The sequence below is a fragment of the Ornithodoros turicata genome, chromosome 1 (assembly GCF_037126465.1).
Source record: "Ornithodoros turicata isolate Travis chromosome 1, ASM3712646v1, whole genome shotgun sequence".
Lineage (NCBI taxonomy): Eukaryota > Metazoa > Arthropoda > Arachnida > Ixodida > Argasidae > Ornithodoros > Ornithodoros turicata.
This window is the reverse complement of record NC_088201.1, coordinates 34651841-34675555: the sequence shown is the minus strand read 5'-3', so window position 1 is coordinate 34675555 and position 23715 is coordinate 34651841. Positions and strand designations below refer to the sequence as shown.

At 45.5% G+C, this 23715-nt stretch overlaps 1 protein-coding gene across 3 annotated transcripts in view; it reads right to left on the bottom strand.

Annotated features, from left to right (window-relative positions):
- Positions 1-23715, bottom strand: part of LOC135377951 (roundabout homolog 1-like) — a 366826-nt gene that overhangs the window by 15526 nt on the left and 327585 nt on the right. For all 3 annotated transcript variants that reach the window (XM_064610737.1, XM_064610735.1, XM_064610736.1), the window contains exon 6: positions 10040-10327. In XM_064610737.1, the coding sequence (XP_064466807.1) occupies positions 10040-10327 (288 nt within the window). The remainder of the gene's footprint in view (positions 1-10039; positions 10328-23715) is intronic.

Here is a 23715-nt window from a genome sequence, read left to right as displayed (position 1 = left end):
GAATACTTCTCTGTTTTATTCCTTCCATTTTAAGTATTTCTATTGTTATTTCATTGACTGGTTGAAATGCAGATGACATCTTTGCCCTATGTTGATGTTGATTTTATTATGATTTCCTTTTTCGTTTGTTTCTTTGTTGTGACTGTTAACTGCTGCTGCATGCGTAGGGAGCAGATGCCCCGTCGAGTCACGCAATCTGACTTTTTCATCTGTTTCCTCTCACTCATGTGATAAAATAAAATTAATTAATTCAATTAAAAATAAAAACGCCATTCTAGCACGTTAAAAGCTTCACGTCGGCAATCATGTGCAGAAGACAGCTGGAACACTGATGCAGACATCACAACTTACCCATCGTAATCGCTATTTGATGCATTATGCGTGCAACATCGCGCGTCAAACGGGTATAGCTATAAAGAAAGCGTAATGGTAAGGCAGTTATCGTAAGGTATGGTAAGGCGTAAGGTAAGGCAGACATAAGGCAGTTCGGTCCCTGTCGACATAAGGCAGTTCGTGTCCCTGTCGACATAAGGCAGGTGTCATTGTGCATGTGTTCCGTCTGAGTGTTATCTCTGCCGTAAAATGTTCGACATAATGTTTCTGCATGAAGATGAAGAAAGATGGCGAGTCTCCATCGTACACTGAAAAGAGGCGGTAGGTATGCTACACATTGGATTGGATTGGATTGGATTGCATTGCATTGGAAAGAAAAAAAAAAATATGGAGGCTGTGGTTGCACTTGAGCTTGCGGGGCTCATCATGAAGTGACAGGAAAGAAAGTGATAGATCGAAAAGGAGAAAAGAGCGGGATATCGCCGGCTACACATAGATGACCATTAAAGACTTAACACGCTGTCTTCCACACTCGCTTCTTTTGTTGTCTCTCTGGAGAGTAAAGTGGCCATTCGTCTTGCGTGTGCCTGACAAAGAGCACGTTACCTCTTGTTTCGTGAGATCTTCTTAATTAAAATTTATACGACAGGGCTCTTCTTGGAAGTTGAGTCTTGTTGTTCGACAAGACAAAGAAATGTCCGGCGGCGGCTTCTCTCTGTCTTAGATTAATGAAAGCAGATCGGCGGAGCCATCGATTGGAAACACCGCGGCTTCAATGGCCCATTGGATATTAAGCCTGTTATCTGTTCTTTTATTGTTAACGAATAAACGAGAAGCAATGGTTTGGCCTGTGTTCTTATTGAGTTTTAAGCTCCCTTTCGTCTTCGTTTCTTTTTTTTTTTTTCACTCGCGCCTCGTGTGCTTCGGAATAAAAATACTACAGACTGAACTGAGAAGTGGATTCCTGTGCTAGTCGGGATGCCACGCGTCAGGGCGAGAGCTGCCGATATTTCGAACAAAGACTGTTCAAAAAGAGTGTCCTGGCCCAGAAGAAGAACAGCTTCTGTTCGGCGGCTCTCGTCCTGAGCCTCTTCGCTTAGCATTACCAATGATCTTGTGAGATTTAAAAGATGGCCGCAATATCTGTGTCCTTTAAACACGGGCGCAAAAGCGCGGGATGTCTCCTTGCCTTTCTTGTAGCACATTCTGCACACGGAACGGTCGACTGATAGCATATCCATGCGTACTTCAGAGACCGTCAGCTATAGAACTACACAAACATCCGCAGTGCACACAGTAGGTATACCACAAGCATGGCAATTCGGGCCCACTCTTATCTTGCATAAGAATGTTGCCGGCCAAGGAATACTGAAGCGCAGACGATGGATTACCGACTCTGAGGATCGTTGAATTCTGGAGGGGATACGATAGAGGCGAAGCTAGGGTTGATTCGTGCAAGGAAGGGACGAAGACTGCAAGCCATCACATAGCCACTGTCTCTCGGTTATCTGTTCTCCTGCTATATACTTAGCTCGTTTTTGTGTAGCGCCTAGTGCTGTACGTTTTACAAAGAGGTCTCTTTATGGTGTGCGTCCCAGTGTGTCTGGTCAACCCGTTCGCTTTCACGAATGCCACTGTGTCAGAGAGACGCTTTAATGCACCAAATGCCTTAATCTGGCTCGGCGGTCCGGTGCAAGCCGAATGAATTAAGGAGCGGGCGTATAGTTCAGCGGCAAAAAATATGGCCAGTGTGAATGGACATAATTCAGAAGGCATTCTAACCTGCGACCACGCAGCTAAGGCCATGTCATCATTTCAATCAACACTCAGGTCAGTTAGCGTACAATCGTAAGAAAGCGGTTTGGTAGAACTTCAAGTGCGTTCCAGAGTGACAATTAGAAATTTGTGGTGTTTTTCGTGCGCCAAGCTTCAAAATTTTGCATCCGGTTACATAAGGAACTCTTTAGACGGATTCAAAAAAAGGCGAATCACAGCAGCTCATTTGCGTGGCAACATGTAAAAGCATCGCTAAACGGCACTTCACAAGCGTTCACAAGCGAAGGGAACGTCATCAATGAGATAGCTGTTCAAATTCTGAACGAGCAAATAAGGAAGAGGAAAAGGAGAACGAAATCCTGGCCGCCGGAGAGAAGTCTGAAATGAATGACAGAGGAAGGAGTATGGATAAGGAACGAACAGTTGAATATTCCATACCAGCACGATAGCCTTGCTTGCAGTATACATCAAACGTCAACTTCAAAATATTTTTGTGTTTGGTTACGCGATGCCAGAGATCACGCGAGAATGCGCTGTGCAAACCTACATATGGATATGCCGTACAGTCACCGCTAGGGAAAATAAAAGAGGGAAGTAATTCAAATAAAGAATCACGCAAAATGTAGGTGTATTCGCGGAATAGGATTCCAGGCTGCAATATCGCGCTCAGGAAATCTTTGATGGCGGACTCTGGCTGAAAGATGGGCGAAAGCTAAAATCGCTGTCAAAGAACAAGTACCTTTGTTTGCCTCAAGTGCACATCGGCCACATGGGACTCATATTTTTGCCTTATTCGAAGCTCTCTGGGCATGGAGGCTTTATTCGAAGAAAAAATGCATCTACCCGCAGTCCTATAATCCTTCAAGCTATGAGATGGATACAGGGAGCACTCCGGGATAGCTTTTCTACGGGAACAGGAACCTATATCCAGGATTGAAGTTTAGCAGGGCATAAAAAAAAACACAATAAAGCGCAGCACATTTAAACATTGGAAACATACGTATAACCTATGTTATCGAATGTAACACGCTGAGTGCCGAACACTCGTGCCGTCACATGGGAACTGCAAGCAGATGCGGCACAAGAAATATAAGAAGAAATAACCTTCGTTTATCTGATATATGGTCACTGTGATAGACCTTCAGGTGACGGAAGCTAAGGTTGATTTTGGCTCGCGCTGAGTGGCTGATGTTTGTGTTTGTTTGCCGGTCCGCGCTACATTCCAGTCGCGGTTCCACCTTGGAATAAACGTTGCTGTTGCTACTCAATGTCTCTACTAGTTATCACAGTCTCGAATAATGGTACTTGTGTAACACTGTGAATGTGCTGGGTGATCAAAAGCCACGCCATGGGAAAAAGTATGGATGCATCTAGCCCTTCAGCCGATCCCTCATCCTCTGTTGAACCAATTTCATACATACGGTACGTACAAAAAGCAAAAAACCCAATAGAAAAAATAGATGCGCTGATTAGCACTGCAATTACATGAGACGCTCATAAAACGCTCATAAAAAAAGAGTGCCAGAGCAATAGGAGCTTTCTTTTGAGAAATCAGTACATCAATTCTCTGGGATATTATTTACAGTTTTAGCATCGTTTCTTGATGAGGTATATCAAGTTTTGTGATCGAGAAAAATTGTCTTCAAGAGCATGTTCTGCGGTATCTTCGTAGAGTTCTTCGTTTCCGACTAAACCGGATAAATGCACCCCGGACAAGTTTTACGAAAGTCGGGCTAACTCGGCTCCTCCGCAGAAACCTGCCTTCTCCTGAGACGAAATTCAGCTGAACGAAGGGAAATCTGAAGCAATCCATTTCGGGAGTGTCTCCTCATGCTTACATGGCTTCATGGTTACAAATCTTTGGTAACCTTCGTGACCCACCACCGTATATATTCAACTCGGAATCAGTTGCAACAGAATATGAGTCAGAGCATTCCAGTACGAATTGTTTGAGTCGTATGCAACAGACTCACTGGTGGAATCCGTAACTTCCAATATCCTATGCCGCATAAGTTTAATACTACCGAGTAAATGCGTTTTTTTTTTTCAAATATGCTGAATGTGGGAATTAAATTTTAAGCGCCTCAAAAATTTTCCCTTTCGGGTTCCTTTGTGTCTTAACGGAAGGCATAAGAACTCGGGAAGTCCATGCTACAACGCACGGAAACATGACAAACACACTATAGAACCCGATTGCATTGCAACACAATCCTGTTTCTGGCTACATTACTCGGTCCCGTTCTTCAGCCGACCCAGAGGGCCGTCACCACTGCGCTCCTCCGCTTACTCCACGCTTCGAACCTTGTCAACGCCTTGTGATTCTCTGACCGTGTGTGTGATTTTTCAGTTTTAGTTTTGTGTACCTTTTGTTTTTGCTTTTCTTCTTTTTCTTTTTCCTTCTCATTTTTCCCCTCATTCTTCTTTTCCGTTTCTTTTCTTCTTTTTTTAAATAGCAAGCCGACCTCTGTCTGGCTGACCTCTCCTTCTTTTTTTCTTAATAAGCATATTCCCCCCCCCCCCCCTGTTTCTGTGCGTTGCTAGCATGAACTTTCCAAGCTTATACCAAGTACCCATATCCTTTTCTTTTTTTCGAATAGCAAGCCGACTTCTGTCTGGCTGACCTTTCCTTTCTTTTTTTTCTTAATAAACATACCCCCCCCCCAAGTACCCCAAATTCGTACAACAGCCATCTACGCACTCTTATTGACTTTAACACACAGGTACAACTCCCCTCCAATATATTATACTGTAAGGTGGTATACTACTTCTTTTATTATAGCTTCTTGTTTATGCACCGCAGTATTGCATTTATGTATTTGTAGGTTGGTAGCGTGCACGCCTACTGATTACAAAGTTGCGGGTTGGAACCCGGCCGAGGACGCCAGCAACTTGGTGGTAGAGTACAAGTTGCTTAAACGCGCCGTCTTCCGCGAGGGACGCTAAATACGGTGTCGTGTGCTGAGATATCGGCGCACGTTAAAGCACTGTGGCGTCGCTGATGATCATAGCTGACCCGCAACGTAAAACCACGAATTGTCATTTATACTGGCCTGACAAGATAAAGGAAGAAAGAATAAGCAGGAAGGCGTACCTTTCGTGGAAAATGAACGCAACTGAGGCAAACAAAAACAGTGCTGCTCAGTTTCATGATGGCGTTTGAGCTCCACAAACAAACCTCAACAGGCTGCCGCCAATGAGCGCAGGTTGTCTTACGGAGCCACTGTCGAGCAAATATCCTCCCACGAAGGAGTCCCGCAATCCCGGAACATGACATCGTCTCTCTGATGGAGGCAGTTCATCCCGCTGAGCTACGACGCCAAGTTCTTGGTTTCCGTAATGGCTTTGCGCGGCCCAGCTCGTCAGAAAGCAGGACGCTTCATTCTGCGGTCTGATATATAACCAAGGGGGAGTTTCGCGAAAATCCTTCAGCGAAATACGAGGTCTGTCCAAAAAGTTTACCAACTTTTGTAATTGCGCTCCAACGCAGACTGGACTGACAACCCTGCATATAGCCGTGACGTTGACGAAGAATCCTACGCTTGCTGTATCGGTTTATCCTTAATGGTCGTCGTTCTGTACTCTCTCTGTGTTGGATTCACAGACGATATCGTAAGTGTCGCTATGATGTCGCAACCAGCGACGCACGTGCGACAAACGGGATCCGTAACCCGATCGTGGTGGAAAGCGGTGTATTTTCTGTCGCACGAAGTTCGGACGCAAGAGCCATGGGGTGCGAGAGTATGCTACTGCTACAGCAACGAATGACGAAGAACGCTCATCTTGCTAATAATAGTCGTTCTTTTACAAGCGCTTCGTTGTATACAACAGACACACACCGTCTCGTAAGCAATCGTGGCGATAAAGGTTACACAAGCAGCCGCAAAGCGCGTTCGACGGCCCAATTTTACGGAACGGAAACGAGAAGCCCTTGTCACAACAATTGTGCCATACACGCGACCGGCGATGGGCCACGACCCACAAGGCTCCGCACTCTAAAAACAAAACTTCACCGTATAACAACGCATAAAATATTGCAAAATGGCGCACTTCCCTGGCCCCTAAAGTCCCCTAGAAGATATTATTCAACAGGGAATGTTGAGCAGCGGTGAAGTTCTGTTTTTAGAGCGCGCTGCCGAAGAGAAATCGTGTACCCGGACTACAGAAAGTCTGTTCGTCGTCCAAGGCATCAAGAGGGCCGAAGTGAAGCCTACTGACTATACAAGCGGAATACTAGTCACGAAAGAGTAGAAGCGCAAAGAGAAAATTGTACCCAGACCATGCATACGATAAAGTGAACGGAAAAGCAAGCTCATGATGTGTATTTCATTTCTTGTACTTAACTGATACAGCTGTGACATATTTATTCCCTGGTACACACGGGAGCATGGACACTATACAAGAATTACAATAAAAAAATGTCTACTTGGCACGTGCTTCCTTGCCAGGATGAACGTCTCCTAAGGCGCTACCATGCCGATAAAGTTCAATAGCGCACTCGGTGCTTAATTTAGAGAGACTTTTATGCACTGATGGATAATAAAGCTCCCTTTTACATGTTTACCAACACAAGCGCCCGTTGTCGAGCGCCTCGTACATACTTGCTGTAAAAGACAGCGAACGCATAGCCAGGGAGTTCAGAGCGTATCGGCAAAGTAGGAAGTTGGTGGCTGGTGGTAATGTTGTGAACAGCTTGCCATGTTGCAAGTTAGAATCGACGGCCAAAGTTACTCTAAAACAATCGCAAGTATCACGTATGACGATTTGTCAGGTACGACCTGTGACCAAAATACTGCCCAGTCTCTCCTCCCGGAGGTTCACAGTAGAGCCCTGCACGGGCCGACTTTTCCAGGCCCGACCCGGCCCGAGCGCATCGAAAAATGGCCCGGCCCTTTTTTATGCGGCCGGCCCGGTGACTCAGGGAATTGAGTCCGGCCCGGCCCGATGACTCAGCGAGTAGAGCCCGGCCTAGTATTTCCAGCCTTGACTTACGTGAGCGCTTATCAAACAAATTGATAAGTAAATTTATAAGAGAAGACAATGCCACAAACGTACAAGAGCTGGCGGTTTAACACCACAACAGCACGCGAGACCAAATTAAATGCAGAACGCACGTGAGCAAGCGCGTTATCTTTACAATACCAAGTTTTTGTGGAGGTAGAGGATGTTGTCGACAAACTCCTTCTCCCAATCCCTACCCCTCTCACCAAGCTTTGCGAACGTGATTGTGAGACATGTGAAGAGTCAGGAGCAACGTGAAGTGGCTTTGAGAATGTTCTAGAGGGTCGAATCATACGCATGATGCAGTGTCCCTTGTTTGTTTTTGCAAATATGTGCACAGGAATGACGCAGGCACGTGATGATATGAACTAATAGTCCTCCATTGTGCGGAATTAACTGCGTGATCCGGCCGAGCCAGACTCTCGGAAACATGTTTGTCGGCCCGGGCCTGGCCCGGCCCACGGTGCTGGCGTCGTCTGTTGGCAGGGGCCAGTCCCGATCCGCGGTACTGGCGTATTTTGTCGGCCCGGGCTCGGCCCGACCCGGAGCACACAGCCAATAAAAAGGCTGGCCCGGCCCGGGGGCCTGGTCGGGCTCTATTTCACAACGCTTTCCGTTACGAATACTTGTGAGATGAACAAACTGTTAATTAGTGGTAAATATACACGCGATGTAATTCCTCAAATAACTTGTGCTCGGGCATGAACCTGCTCGAAAGCAGCTAGTGGTTCTTCTACCACAGCAACGCTCCGGCGCGACCTGTTGGTTAGCTGTCGGTTTGCGACTTATGCGCAAAAAATCGCATTTCACCAACCTGGCCGCAGCGGATCTTACTGTTTGTATTTTATCTCCACTACCGAAATTATCGTTGAGAAGACGGTTATTGACAACGCTAGAGAAGATTGAACGGAAATCGCAGGTGGACCTGTAGAAGTAGAGTTTCGGGACATTTTTCAAAGAATGGAAACGTTGTTGTATCAACCAAAGCGGACCGTGCCTTGAGAAAGATGTGGCTGCGTATAGGGTGTAGAAAAAGTGTTACGGAACAAAAATCCATCGAATTCCAGAGCTGCTGGCGATAGTTTCACTTCTTTGTTTCTTTTCTTCTTCTTTTCCTTTTTGCGTTTTGGACGCGTCGTATTTTAATCAAGCGATCGATCGACACAAGGGAATTAATCTATTATCTAGATTAACCGTTATAATGAACTTCCCTAAAATTAATTTACGGTACATTTTGGATGTTTGGGCAGGAATTAAAGTGTGACGTGAAATAGCAGGGTTTGAAGTCGCAGTTTATGGCAACATAAAGTGAAACTAGTTTTTTTTTTTTTTTAAGTTAACCCCTGTTGCTTCTTTTTCCTTGCAAATCACCTGGGCCAGCGGCATGGCCGAGCGGGTTAAGGCGTCACGCTCGTTGGTGGTAGCCAAGGTCGTGCTGAAGACTGGGAGATGGTGGGTTCGAATCCTATTCGGGCTATCCTCTCTCCATCTGTCTACACCTGTAGGCCGCTCGTAACCACAGTTGCTTTGCAGCGCTAACGCGGAATAAAAAAAAAAAATGTCTGGATTGTGTTTTATGATACACGGTCTCGTAACGCCGCTTTGGGTTAACGCGATATCGGAGATCATAGGAGATATACTCTGGACCGCCACTTAAACATATCTCAGATATGCCCATGTTGGTTTCTTTTCTTTTCTTTGATTTCTTTTCGTCTAGACAGAATAAAGGGTCCCGTTCTAACTACTCCTAGAGCTTCATGACATAGGAAGTTTTCTTTCGTCTCTCTCTCTTTCTTTGTTTTTTGCCTCGTGGTTTTTGTTTTCAGTGGACGTCTGTTTCGTAAGACTATTACGTTACATCGTTATTTCATTAGACTATTATCAGTCACCACAAGACAGCGGCACGAAAGAGAGCCATGTTACTGAATTGCAGTCTGAGGTAAGTGCCGTACAATAATCAAAATGGCGATGTACCCCAGAACTCGGTCGGTGAAACAAGGCGCCTGGAATCTGTCGTTGTTCATTAGACGAGATTGTTCGGCTCAGTGTAACCAATTCATTATTTTTTGTTGTTACTGAATGTGCTTCGATAACGAGCTCCCACTTCCAAATTAATATTGTATGTTGCACAAATTATATTCCCGTTATACTCTTGCCTCTGAAACGTTACTTAATTACAGCGTTGGGCGACAACCCTCTCTTTTGGCACGATAAGCGGTCGCCAGATAATGTCGATTAATGAACAAAGTTCATCATCTTCACTAGTTCCGGATGAATCAATAGATCGCAGGCGTTTCCTCTTTTGAACGCGAGCTATGTAAAATGGAGCACTATTGCACGAGTCAAGATTAAACGCTCCGAAAAAAGGTTCCTTTCGAATGAATGATAGAAACAATGGAGAAATTGGCTTCATTAACGTGGATGCCGGCTGCTCTAAACCACTCAGTGATTTTCCCAGCAACCCCCCCTAATTCCCTCTCCCTCTCCCCCCACCAGCAACAACAACAACAACAAAAAAGAAAAACATCTGCTAGAAAGTCCAAAAGAGCCCGAAAAGCTAGCAGATATCGGTGTCACACATACCCCTACGTGATACCAACAGAACTGCTCATGGTTGCTCACAGCAACCATGAGCTCCCAGGAAAATCCCTGACACCGCTTAAATAGTAAAACTGTGTAACACTTATATGTAACCATATAATAGAAGGAAGGAAAAGACAAAGGCCAAGAGAGCAGGAAGTCACATTCGAGAAGTATTTCAGTAAAACAGGGTAAAAGTATTATCAGGCATGTGAGTTGCGGTGTGCGTGCCTCTGAAACGGAATTGCAATATTATGAAGTAACGCCGACACCGATTTGTCCGATAATGGGGTTTGTTTAACACTATTAAATAAATCAGAAATAGAAGAAACGAAAGGAATCACACACTTACGCTGGACGCGGAGCTCAAGCCAGTTGCTTTCTGAGGAGCCTTCGCTGTTGGATGCGAAGCAAGAGTAGTTGCCCGAATGGTGGCGACGTAGATGTTGGATGGCGAGAAAGTTGTCGTTGATGGCAATGTCATGGTCTAAAGAAACGTCCAACTTGCCGTCACGTCGCCATCCTACGCTAGTGACTGGAGGGTTGGCCTGCGCCTTGCACTCTAGGAACACGTCTGAACCTTCGATCAGGCTGGCGTTGTAAAATGGCGGTCCCAGCTGCAGCACAACCACCGGCTTGACTGTTAAAGTAGAAAAAAAAAAAACCTCCGTGGTTTACATAGTGATTATTGGAGTGAAATAGAAGCTGTGGTTTCATGTGCTTACATGCAACCACGAGTACAATATTAAAATACATGGCACAAAACCTGGAGAAATTTGCATATATAGACGCAATTTTCAACCAGTTTATTCGCACTGCTGAACCAACGACGAATACTACATCCATTCAAGGCTGCAACCTATACCTTCCTTACTCCCGCTCTCCAACGCTTCCCTTTCCCCAGTCTGGTTAACCTAAACACATGTCCATAGTGATTAGGGATTTCTTTCTTAACTTAGAATACGATCTTTCACTGGGGTTTGCCAGCTCTTGAGCGCACCATCGCCCAATCACCGGAGGGTACCGTATCGTCCTCTCATAACTGGGATGTACCGTACCATTCTCCTAAGAGCCCTAATCTTCCACCTCTCCCCTCCGCTGTCCCGGTTCATCGTGTGAGTTCAAAGAGCACCAGGGAGGCTAAGTTCGTTCAGTGTAGAGATAACTTAATGCGTTGAAACAAATAATCGGAACGCATCTATTGGACAGCGGGGAGCACCGTGCGCAACGCTGTCCAATAGGCGAGTTCCAATTACTTATCTCGACGCATCAAGTATCTGGACAATCAGCGAAAAATGCCTCCCAGAGCGCGTTATTGTATCAGTGGTTAATTTTGCGGTCTTAATAATTTGCAAATTTGGATTGGGACACATTTTGGGGAATATTTGACAGCGCTTGAATCTGGCACTGCACGAGCACATTCTCTATGGGTGAGCTTGACGCCGACATCCAAACTCATATCGAAGATCCAAAACACAGCGCGAGAAGACACGACGGAAGAAGAGAGGACAGGACAGGCGCTGACTCCAACGAACAGTTTAATAACACAAAAACCAGTACGCAGGCGCACAGCCGCCAACCCAGTCACCCCACCTTGGTCCAAAAGCGCAGACGCTCAGACCAAGGTGGGGTTTTTGGACCAAGGTGGGGTGACTGGGTTGGCGGCTGTGCGCCTGCGTACTGGTTTTTGTGTTATTAAACTGTTCGTTGGAGTCAGCGCCTGTCCTGTCCTCTCTTCTTCCGTCGTGTCTTCTCGCGCTGTGTTTTGGATCTTCATGTATAGTCACCAACGTGCCCAACAGCGAGTCCTCATATCGAAGAGTTGAGAATGAGTGTGGAATGACGAACTCATGTTGGTCTGAGTCTGGAATCATGAAATGATCATGTGCTTATGGTACTTTGACGTAGAGTAACCATTTGAAGTAATTAAAATGTTGCCGTCGGCCGGCACTACCATAGCAGACACCAGTCGTCGTCATCACACTTGTTCGATCATATTAGCATGTGCTCCAGTTATAAGTTACAATTGAATTCTTCAATATGCGTGTCATAAATGTTATTACGCTGCGTCATCCATCGATCTCTATATTATGTTTCATACGTGAACTACCCGTTCGGCACGAACTCTGTTAAAGGTATCGCGAAGCTTTTTCTTCTGGTGTAACACGTGGGGGAGTAGGGGACATGAGAGAGAGAGAGAGAAATACATGATGCGATGATATGGGGATGACAGGGGGGCATGATATTTAATAGGTGTAATAGAAAATCGCTACAGCGCTACAGAGCATCTAGTTCATAGCTTACAACCACAATGCAGAACCAAGAACAATGCCCAATGCTCAGACTTGCCTATCATGGAATTTATCCACCAGCCAGCCTGCATTTACGCCATTCTGTCAACAATTCAGAGATATCTTTTAGCTGTGCAGAACAGGTTTTTATCATTTGTTTTGGAAATGGCACGCATGGACGACCTCTCTTTGTTATTACTGCTGTAGGGGTCCTGGCACATTACACCCTATAACTTTTTAGTCTTGGCCGTTTCAACTACCAGTCTGATGTGCACATCACTTGAACATCGAAGGCACTTCTCTGGCACTGAACCTAGGTTGACATCGGCATACCGCAATGTGACGTACTACTGTAAACTTTATTAAAGCTAATTATTTGTTATTAAAAATAAACTATTTTAATCTTTATCATTTTATTCCAGTGTTGTCATAGTCTGCCGTTTAGGCACTTCCCGGTCTCCCTCACAGATGCCTTTACACATGACAATGGTATAGAGTGCCCTTCGACGCGGCCTACGAACTTTATTCCCGGCGCCGCATATGTTGTAATGATAGAATGCCGTGAGACAGCAACAACAAACTATGTATGCCCGCGGAAACTTCCCTGATGAGTTGATTTTCTGAGTTTGCTTAAGGTCTCGCCATCGGGACTGTAAGGACCGGCCTAAAATACGTTGGTAAACACACCAGTCCCCTGAAGGAACAAGAAAGTAAAGGCACGCCTAAGTCACTGCTAACAAACGTTTATAAACAGCGCTTCATGATGAAAAGCGAAGAGCCTATAGACGAAGCCCTGTGAGCCACTCTTTTCGACGGCAGCTCTACCTTCGTGTGTAACATGGTTAAAGTGCCGTGCACCGCGTCTGACTCTAATCACCGGCTATTGATTCAGACCAGGGTACGCCAACGCTAGAGTAGGCAGAACAAATTCACTGACGGACTGGCTCTGCTGATCAGGCTTGCGGATCGCGCGGTGTTATCAGCGTTTCTTGACGAATTGCATTCTTCGCTAATTCGGATAGGTGGCCTGATGAGGTTAACGGGCCTTCGAAAGCAAGAAAGAAATGCTCTCTCTCACGAACACATCACATTAATCCGTACAGGCGTCTGCATATTCATTTTGTTGTGGTGGGGCGACGAAGATAGCCGAGCAGGAAGAAAAGAAGGCTGGACCCTGTCCCGTTAACAACGGGGAAGTGTAATGGATGTGTTTTTGTTACTTCCATATTTTGGTTTCCATTCCTGATACCGGTCTATCAAGTTATGTTTTGTTACCCTTCCGTTACGGTTTGTGGGAAGGACTGCATGAGGCAGGTTCGGAAGGTTACAGATAAAACATGCTGACAGACACACTTGTGTAGGGGGTCGTAGCCTGAGGAAAGTCTTATGGCGAGTGCCACTGCGCTGTAGTGCTTAGCTGTAGTGCTGAAAAGCTTACACTGTTTCGAGCATGCATGTTACCCTGGTCGCTTCAGTGCAACATGCGTCGCGTTGCATTGGTCGTTCCGTTCGTTCTTCGTTCGTTTCTACCACACACCGAACCCACACCGGCACACTACATCTACGCCATTTTGTCAGCACGATTTTGCTGCGTAGCTTTTCCTTTTGCGTTTTGTTAAAGAGTATCGTTAGTTTTTTTTTTAATTCCGTGTTAGCGCGAAGCAACTGTGGCTATGAGCGGCGTACAGACTTGGACAGATGGACGAAGGACAGCAGGAAGGAGTGAGGGACAAGGAGGGGGGTTAGTATGCGTCTTGGGCCGACTTCAGGAGGAACTGTGCCGTCGGGAAAGTCTGCCGGAAAACTCAGGGGTATCGTTAGTGCGGGAGGTTGTTCGCCGTGTTATTTTCCTTCGTTTTGATTCTGGGGTTTTGCATTTTATCTCTTTCAGAGCCTGTCTCTTTCTTTGCTTCTTGCAGTTTTTTTCAATTTTTTTTTTACGTTTTGGGGCCCTCGCCTTTTGTCCGGGTTCCCGGATAGACACGAACCGTAGGCGGCCACGCGTGTACAGACTCCGAAGCAAGACCCAGGGCCTTGCATACCAGCGGTCTCGCTCAGGAGGAATAACAAGAAAAGAGACACGACGTCCCGGTGCCTGCAGGGTCGGGAGGAGTGGTAGAGGTGGCGAAGTCTCACTTTCGTTTATTTCGCGCACCAAAAGAGACGCCAAGGTAGATCTAAACAGGCAGTGAAGGCGAGAGAAGATATCAAATGTGATCCGGCAACCCTGTTATGTTCATGACGCGCGAGCTTACCTCGGTGTTGGAAGGACAAGCACGAACATAAATGCAATTACTTTCGATGAGAGATAATAATAATTCGGGGCTTTGCGTCACGAGACAACTGCGATCATGAACGACGCCACGGTGGTCGGGTCTGTGGATTAATTTTGCCTACCTGAGAGTTCTTTCACGTGCGCCGAAATCTCTACACACGGCACATCACAACATTTAACGTCCCTCGCGGAAGAAGGCGTGTCTGAGCAACTTGTACCCTTCCACCAAGTTGCCACCGACATCGGTCGAGTTCGAACCCGCGATGTTGGGATCAGTAGGCGGACACGATACCGACTGAGCCACCGAGGGCGACTTTCGATGAGAGAAGCATAATTCCTTGAGTCTGAGGGAAACTTGAGGTTTGCAACTTTTGAAACTTGGTTTTGGATTGCAAGTTTCCCTCAGACTCAAGTAATTATGTTTCCCGCATCGGATCTATACCAGCTCGCTTGTACCCTTCTTTTATGTTCGGTGTTCAATAATTATTTTGCAGGAGACGCACAACTGGCGTGTATACTGATGATGTATTTAGTGTTTAAATATGGGAAGACCCGTTTCGGCCCATACGTTTCAGACAGAATCATGAACAGAACGGGCAGAGTGCCCAACGTAAATGTAAACTGGTAGCCCGCGACAGACATTTTCTATCGACACGGCTATGTTCATGACACTCACGATCCTGGGCGTTGGTAGTAGAAGTACGGTCGTAAACAAACAATATTTACGACATGCGTATGACTGGTGTGTGTACTAAGGAGTAGTTTATTGATAATTTCAATATATTAAAACCCGTTTCGCAACCCATACATGTACGACAGAATCATGAACAGAACGAGCGGAGTGCCTTTCCGAATCCTCTGCGTATGTGCTACAGTGTGCTTGTTTATGCGTGCATGCCTGTATCTGTGCCTCCGTGCATATCGTAATTCCCAGTTAGTACAAGGGTCGAACCGAACCAAAACCGGAAAAAAAAAAAAAGAGACACGAAATTTTGGGCAAACCGGAATTGAGCGTGTTTATTAAAGGAGCAGGGAGGTGACATTTAACGTCACTCGAAATCATGTCCCAACAACAACAACAACCTTATTGCGAGATGAAGAACGGGGTTCATCGGGTTCAACGGGTTTCATCGCCAGGAGTTTCATGCGTTATAGACGACCCTCTGTTTACAAACATGTGACGTCACGAGAAGACCGGTTCGATGTGATATTTTGCTGTGGTGGGCAAGAAGCGGGAAAAACGCGTCGGCTGGTAGGCTGAAAAGGCTGATAATGTTGATAGGTGCCCAACAGCATGCTTTGCTAGGCGGCGAAACGTAGTCTATAACGTAGGGACGCAGCTCGTCTATAGGCGACCTGCGTCCCTACGTTATGTGCTACTGTGTTATGTGTGACATTACGTTTGCCCGCTAAGAGAGCCGCATAGTGTATTGCTTGTCTACTTCTCCTGCGTGTACTGTGGTAGTGCAGCGAAAGCACGCTTTACAGGAGATTCGGAAGGAGAGAGACGCGCGTTCACTGACTTCCGCCCATATTTATTTATTTATTACTACTAGCCTACAATGCTGAAAAATGTGTAGAATGCGTGCTGCATTAAAATAGGAAACCTGGATATCATCTAAGCCTAATGCAGCATGGTTTCGTCTGCTGCAGAGTTTTTTTTTTTTTTTTTACAGCAAAGAATGCACACTTCACACTGTACACGCCATGCATGGTCATGTAAGGTAAAAAAATGCGTATTTCAAATATATTTTTAGAAACATTGCATATTTTGAATTGGATTTCACCAGCCTAACTTGTAACTCGCAAGGATTCGAGTAAAATTTGGTGATGTATACAAGGTTGACAAAGACTTTTGCTCGAGAAAAATCACTGAGCAAATGTAATCGAATAAAACTTTCGGGGACCGAAGTGCAATCTTTCTCGGGCCAGCGGCACGTGCAGCAGCGGTGGCTATCATGGCGGCTAGCAGTGTGTCTGTATAGCTGTGGAACAGCGATGCATAATCAAGTTCATTGTGAAGGAGAACGTCAAACCAGCTGAAATTTTGCAGATATTACAGGCGCAGTATGGGGAACAAACGATGTCAAGGCGAAGAGTGTACGAATGGCGCAGATAGTTGGGCGAATGACAGGATATTGTGACGAATGAACCACGTGGACACGTTCGTGCTACTTCAGTCATGCCAGTGAACATCGCAGGCGTTGGGCAAACCATCCTCGAGAACCGGCGAGTAACAGCGCGGGAGATTGCAGCCCAGTGCAATATTAGTGCCGGCAGTGTGGAGACATTAGAGAGTTTTAGTGCACCGTACGCTATCGTCTTTGTGTACGGAAGGGATAGCGTGATGGCTCTGCGCACCGCGCGAAGCTGTCTTTATGTTTTGCGCGTGCGCAGTACGCTATCCCTTACGTACGCAAACGCGATAGCGTACGATGCACCAAAACTCTCTAATGATTCACGAGCACTTACTGTTCCGCAAAGTCTGTGCAAGATGGATTCCCGGCACCTCACATATGACCAGAAGGGAGAGCGCATGGCAGTCTCTGAGTAGCTGCTGAACCGGTGTCAATCCGAGTGTGACGAATTTTTGCAATCAATCATCACATGTGTTGAGACCGGGATGCATCATTTCACCCCAGAGATAAAAAGAAGCAGCATGGAATGGCGACATAAGGCTTCCGCGCCGCCAAAGAAAAGCAACATGCAGCCGTGTGTTGGGAAGTCCATGGGAACTGTCTTCTGGGACATGCGGGGTGTCATCCATGTGGACTTCTTAGAGCAGGGGGCCATGACTAATGCCCAGCACTACTCCACGTTGATGAACGGTGCCGTGGAAACGAAATTCGCAAGAAAAGGCTTGGGATGTTGTCCGGAAGGGCCATTCTTCTTCATGACAATGTCCGACCTCACAAGGAGAATTCGACGGCAGCTACAGTGGCCGAAATGCGCAGGAAGGGTTTCCCCATGACCCATACAGTCCAGATTTAGCCCCAAGCGATTACAATTTGTTTGGGCCCTTTAAAGAACACCTTGGAGGAAAGACATTCCACACAGATGAAGCCCACCAGAAAGGTGTCCTGCAGTGGCTACGACAGCAGTCCACTTCTTTCTACGCCAAATGCATCAAAGAGTTGCCACAGCGATGGCAGCTGTGTCTAGATGGGCACAGTGAATATGCTTTGAAAAATTGACGTAGTTTGGTGCTTCCCGGAATTTTCCATTGTAGTTAAGGAAATAAAAGTCTCGGTCGACCCCCGTATATATAGGGTGTTTCATCTAACGTGATAAAAAAAATCGTATTAAAAATCTAATTATCTGAACACTATGGAGTCAACGCTGTTTATCTCGAGGGGGATTTGGCGATGAATTCTGAACACTTTTATGAAATTTAATTTTTTTTTTTTTTACGGAAACAGGGGGCACATGCCGGACTTACCCCATTCTATTGCAAAATACATTTACTACAATGGTGATAGCCAGGAAAAAATTGCGAAAACCGTCGTTTGAAGGCGCGCAAATTGCCGGCCGCGCTCAGATCTCCGAAAGGAGCGATGCGAGGATGCCATGTACCTGCCCTTTCACTTTCCCTTTTCCAAAATTCAGCTGATAACGGCAGCATGGTTGCAACGCAATGTTATCTGTAAGAAGAGCGAGAAGGAAACAGGAAGGGGTGGGTGACCGTTTTTCTTCCGCTGCATTTTGCATTAACTTGAGGGAGAACTGAGCTCTGCGACAATTTGTACGCCTCGAAACGGCGTTTTTCGCAATTGTTTCCCGGCTATTACCATTATAGTAGTGAATGTATTTTACAATAAGAATGGGGTAAATCTGACGTGCGCTTTGTGCTCCTGTAAAAAAAAAGCGAGATTGACTTGGCAAATTTTAGAGATCAATTGGAACATTTCAATTTCTCGCGAATTAAATTGAGAAAAGTGCCCACAAGTCATGGCAAAATCTCCCCCGAGATAAATAGCGTTGACCCCGCAGTGTTCAGACAAGTTGATTTTTTTATGCGCTTTTTTTCTTTTTGTCTTCAGACACCCTACGTATTAGTTTGAAAATTACGCTCAGACAATTGTTCGGAAACAGAAACACACATAAAAATCGTCGTATCAGCTTAGTACGAGCACTTCGGAACTTTCCTTTTGCGATTCTTCGAAATTCGGAAGCTATTAATTACGTATGCCATTGCGTACTATTATGCAAATTACTCTGTGGGATACGAGTGTAGATCTATGCGCACATACATCTCCGAAGTGTCCGTGAACTCTACTGCATCATTGAACGCTCCCTGACGTGGTTCCTCTGAGGAGAAGCACCTACCGGAACAACGGTTTCACCCTTCGGCTTTTCTCAAGTTCCATGCTCTATCGCTCGTGTGCGATTCAGTTGCTACTACTTCTCTCTCAGAATCAATAATAAACATAGACATGCTAATAACAATCTACACTACAATCTACTAACTACAATCATAACATAAACACGATAAGAATTTATTGACTGACGTATCAGTTACTTTTTGGCATAAGTTATAATCGTGTAATATTCCAGGTATTTTCTCGAGTTAAAGAACCCTTCACACGTTAGAGAAGTTTTCTGTGAAAAACAACCCTAACAGCCCTGCCCGTGGTTGCTTGTGTTGCAATGAAATTCCCTATATCGAAGGGCGCTTTTCTGTATGTAGACATTAATAGCTTACCGATGCATTCGCCAATAAGACGCAGAGGCCTCACATACCAGATTTACAAAGCGTGCGAATCTGAGAATGTGATGTGTGACCGCGGGAACAATAGCAAGTGAGTTCTGATTTTTGGCATAGGAGGCTCCTCCAATAGCACAGTGTACTGAAAGGGCGAATGCACAAAAGTGCGCATGTGCTTTCATGATGTTTTTAACTGGGACTAGTACATAGTCGTTCAGTACACAGTGAGTAGTGTAAAAGACAAACTTTCAGTTTTCTCCTTCTATTTCCAGCTAGCATTCAATTTATGAAGGTTAGATTTGCACTTTTTTTTCTGTGACAGCGCGTTATTATTGCTTAGGCAATTTAGGCGTTGCTTAGGCTTACGTTGTTAACAATGCAAGCTACGAAAGACTCAGCTCCCTGCACTCTCAGTGAACTCTAGTTGCTCTACTCAGCTTCAGCGAAATGAAGAGGAATTAGGGAACTCGGAATATAATTTCTAATATAGAACACAAATATAAACGAATGGAGCTAACCTCTTAAAGAGTCACTTCATCAATGCCAATATCCCATGCTGCCACTTTCTTGAGAAATCTCCTTTCAATACTCGAAAGCCCTTTTATCCCGAAGACCAGAAAAGCTTTACAAGTGTGTAAGCCGCCACGCGTAGCGCCCAAAGAACTAAAAATAATTGATCAGCATGCCAATAGTAGAGAAACGAGGGCTCAGCACTGCACAAACTTGGCTCATAATAGCGAGTGCTTGGTAGAAGTGCCTATGGTACAATCATGAGAGTCGGCGGGTGATTGAATTCACGCACGGAGGCTGCACTGTTGTGGCACATAAAGGATCCCGCCGCTGCCTTAAGTGACGCTGACAGAGATTAATCTCCAAAACGCGACATTTCGTTTCTTTTCTTTTTTTCCCCGTGAAAAACGATTTAGCGTCGTTGGGACGGTGTATCAGCTCGCACGCCCACCTCTCAAGATGGACCTCCGAAGAGCCAAGATAGCAGCAGAGGTCAGGTCCATTTTCTCATCCGTTTCTTTTAAGCAGGGTCGTCTTTCCTAGAGGCTGCCCAATCAGACAAAATGAAAAAAAAAAAAAAAAGACAAGAAAAAGAAACCTTATTTCGATAAAGTTATCTAGCTGTAGTGGAATGTTTCGGATATATGACCAGGTAGACGTTTTTTCCACAAACATACCGTCCTCTTGGAGATTAAAAGTGCACGATGGACTTCTGGTAGTACGCACAAGTCGTGACAGTTGTACGCATTGCCTTCAAGGTCCATGTTCATGTGCAGTTGGAAATAGAACCGTGAACTCTTGCATCTTCTTGATTAGATTACACTCGGTATAAGCCTTTACCTTAACGTATATTATATCAAGCGAAATATAAGGTATAGGGGTGAATTTTCCCACTGCATTATAACTTATAATGTTACCTGAACCTTAATAATTTATAAGGTACAGGCCTCAACAAAGTCGACCGCCTCGTATATATAAGCTGCAAGGAAATTTATAAGGCACATGGTCGTTTTATAAGGTACAGTGCGTATGTACCGCATAAAACCGTACCTCTTATACGCGCAACTTTGTTTTGCCTTTGTTGCGCCCTTCTGCTATCAGCACTTTGTTGTTCAAATATTGCCCAAAATGGTCGGTGCATTTAGATAATGCACGAACACACCGAGCAGAACCGGCTGTTGATTTGGCTCTGATTCAAGCACGATACGATTCTTTTAGCTCGTTATATTCTGGTTTCATTAAAAATAACAAAACGTTTGGGAACATTCACATCACGCTTCCGCTACATTTTCGGTTGCAATAGTCTGAAGTGTTGACTTTGTCCTTACATTCTAAATGAGTATTTCCAGGTTGCATTCAATAAATGAAGTAGCCAGTTGTTTATACTGCGATAGTATTATGTTCTTAAATCTGTGTTCTTTAGTTGTGTGTTCCGCAGAATGCTAAAAAAAGCGAATGCACAAAAACAAATATAAGTGGCCAGCCTGTTCTTGATGGAGATTGACACCTTCCTTGTGGAAACTTCTCCAGCTTTTCTTCTTATAGTTGTGTACCCTTCCACGACTATAGAGTACGTGGTAACGGTATCGTATACGGTTCACTGTTAGCAAAATAAAAAAATATAAAAAGAAAGCCGGAAAAGTGAAAAAAGCGCAAATAACCTACACTACTGGGCTATTGTACCTTTTTGATACTTCCTGCTCCAAATCTATACATTTGGAGGGTGGTGGTGGTAGAAGGGCTCGCCGTTGTCGGCCTCACAGAGGTGGGCAACGTCACGACTGACGCCCTGAGGGGATGTGCGTCTGGGCCGACTTCTAAGGGAACTGTGCCGACATATGTCTGAAAGCGTCTGAGGAAAACCCAAGAAAAACCTCAGACAGCACAGCCGGCACCGGGATTCGAACCCGGGTACCTCCCAGTTTGGAGGGTATGGAAAAGGTGAAAACCTGGCGACTAATTAACTAAAATTCATTAATTAACATAACATTATATTTTCTGGAAAATGCGAGACAGCAGAATTGGAGCCAGTCATTATTTAAATCCACCGTCCTTATTAAATGCCCTGAGAAGCGAACGTACTCTTTGAGATATAAATTGCCAAATTTCGCTATGCAAATGAGTCGAAACCAGAACTACGCACCACTCGAGCGCCGAAAGAGCGACAGGCATTCCATGTGAGGAGGCTGCGTGCTTTGGAGCGATGAGGCTGATTGGAGTAGGCGCTAATCCGTTGGCCAGATAGTCGGCCCAGAGCGTTAGTCCTGACGTTGCCCACCTCTGTGAGGCCGACAAACGGCGAGCTCTTTTAGCAGTGCCATCACCACAACCGCTCTCCGGCGCAGATCAGGCCAAGGTCGTGTCGTTTCTGCGCCTGAGAAGTGCGTAGTTCTTGCTTCGGCTCATTCTACTTCGCACGCTTACGGAACCTCTGTTTTACGTATCTGGACCTTCAGCGAATGATATTGCAAGAAAGGAACCGCGTATATGTTACGTGCAACAGGCAAAATCGGGCATTTAGGAAAATGCCGGAATGTGCCAGTCCTCAGGCCGAGCCAAGTAGACTTTTTTTTTCATTTCCTTGTACGAAACGGAAAGGTAGACACTGCATGTACAGTATGGTTGGTCTTTATAACAAGAACAGCACTCAGTCTTTTGGCGGTCGTGGGCCCCTGTGAGGAAACTCCGCCATCGCCGGTGTCTCAAGTGTACATGGTACAGGCAAAATGCCCAAAAAGCCAGGCAGTCGCAGTAGCCTAACCTAACCTATCATTAAACTAACCTAAGACATCATAAACTAGGTTAGTTTAGAATATAAGTCAAGTTTGGTTGGTGCGGCTGTGGCAGCTTGCATCGCCCCCAACTTCCTTTTGAAACGGATTTAAGGAGGCGAGGCAAGCTGCCACAGCCGCACTAACCTAACCTAACCTATCCCTAAACTAACCTATGACATCATAAACTTGGTGAGTTTAGTGACAAGTTAGTTTAGTTTAGTAGTTTAGTGCAACTGTAGCAGCCTGCCTCGCGTCCCGAAATCCGTTTCTACAATGAAGCCGAGTTGCGCAATGGTGATGCCTACCAAAACAATGCCCAAGGCGGCAATGGATCGGTGGCCATCCCGAAGCGTAATGTCGTATCCGCATCTCGTTTTAACCTGGCGATTAAATGCGTGATGACGTTGAAATTTCCTTCAGTTTGAGGGAAGATACAGGACGAAAAGAAGACACGACAGACTGCCATGTTATGTTCATCGAGTAAAAGCGCACACACATACACGGGGTGATGATGAGATGGGCATTATACGACCGCTACGTGTAAAGTCTCTCTTTTTTTTCCATTCCAATATCATGCACATCGTTATTATTCTATATGATCACTCTCTCTCATATACTTCTTCCCACGGAGAGGGAGATTGTCCAGGGCTATGAGGCTTACTTTATTATAGCTGTCGCCTTCTGTGTTTTTCTCTTTCTATTTTTTTTTCGTTTTGCGCACATCACTCGTTGGAAAACAAGTCCATACGACCCGTTCCTTTGCGTTCCGGCTTCCATGTTGGTAGTGCCAACTTCTTCCTGTTTTTTTCTTCTTTTTACTCACTCACTCTTTGCATTCTGTTCCTGGTACATAGCACTCCCGAATCATTTTGCAAGATGCCCGACGCGAACGGCCGCTTCTCTACGCATTTAACGAAATGCTTGGCTTTCTCTAGGCATTTCGTTAAACCTGAACCCGGCATTTCATAAAATACCTGGAAATCGTTGTCATTTAACGAAATGACTGGTTTTGCCCGTTGCCTGTAGCATATGTTTAGTGATTTTTTCGAATAATTAATCGGTTTTGGTTTACATATTTCTTGCGCGGGGCAGTGCGCCAATGCGCTCTTTAAATCAGCTATCCGGCTGTCAATAGCTAGTGTTAGTGGAACGCTGACAACGTCGCCGTTAACTTACCGTGCCTACCGGACCGGAGCAGCACATCGCATCGGGAACGAACTGGGATGCCATCGGGGGCACTGGGATGCGGCTGGCCAATATCCCCCGACATTTCTAGGGCATGGGTGCAGAGGCGTGGTTAAGCTTCCATACTCTAAGCCAACGCTTTCCCGATTGCTTCCCAATTTGCCAAAGTGTCACTGACCTTCCAATGGAGCGGCAACCAAGCCGCATCCAAAAACAATCTTTTCCCGATCGGCCGCCGACGCAGTGCTTTTGCGCAACAACATGCGCAACACCCTTCACTATTGCGCA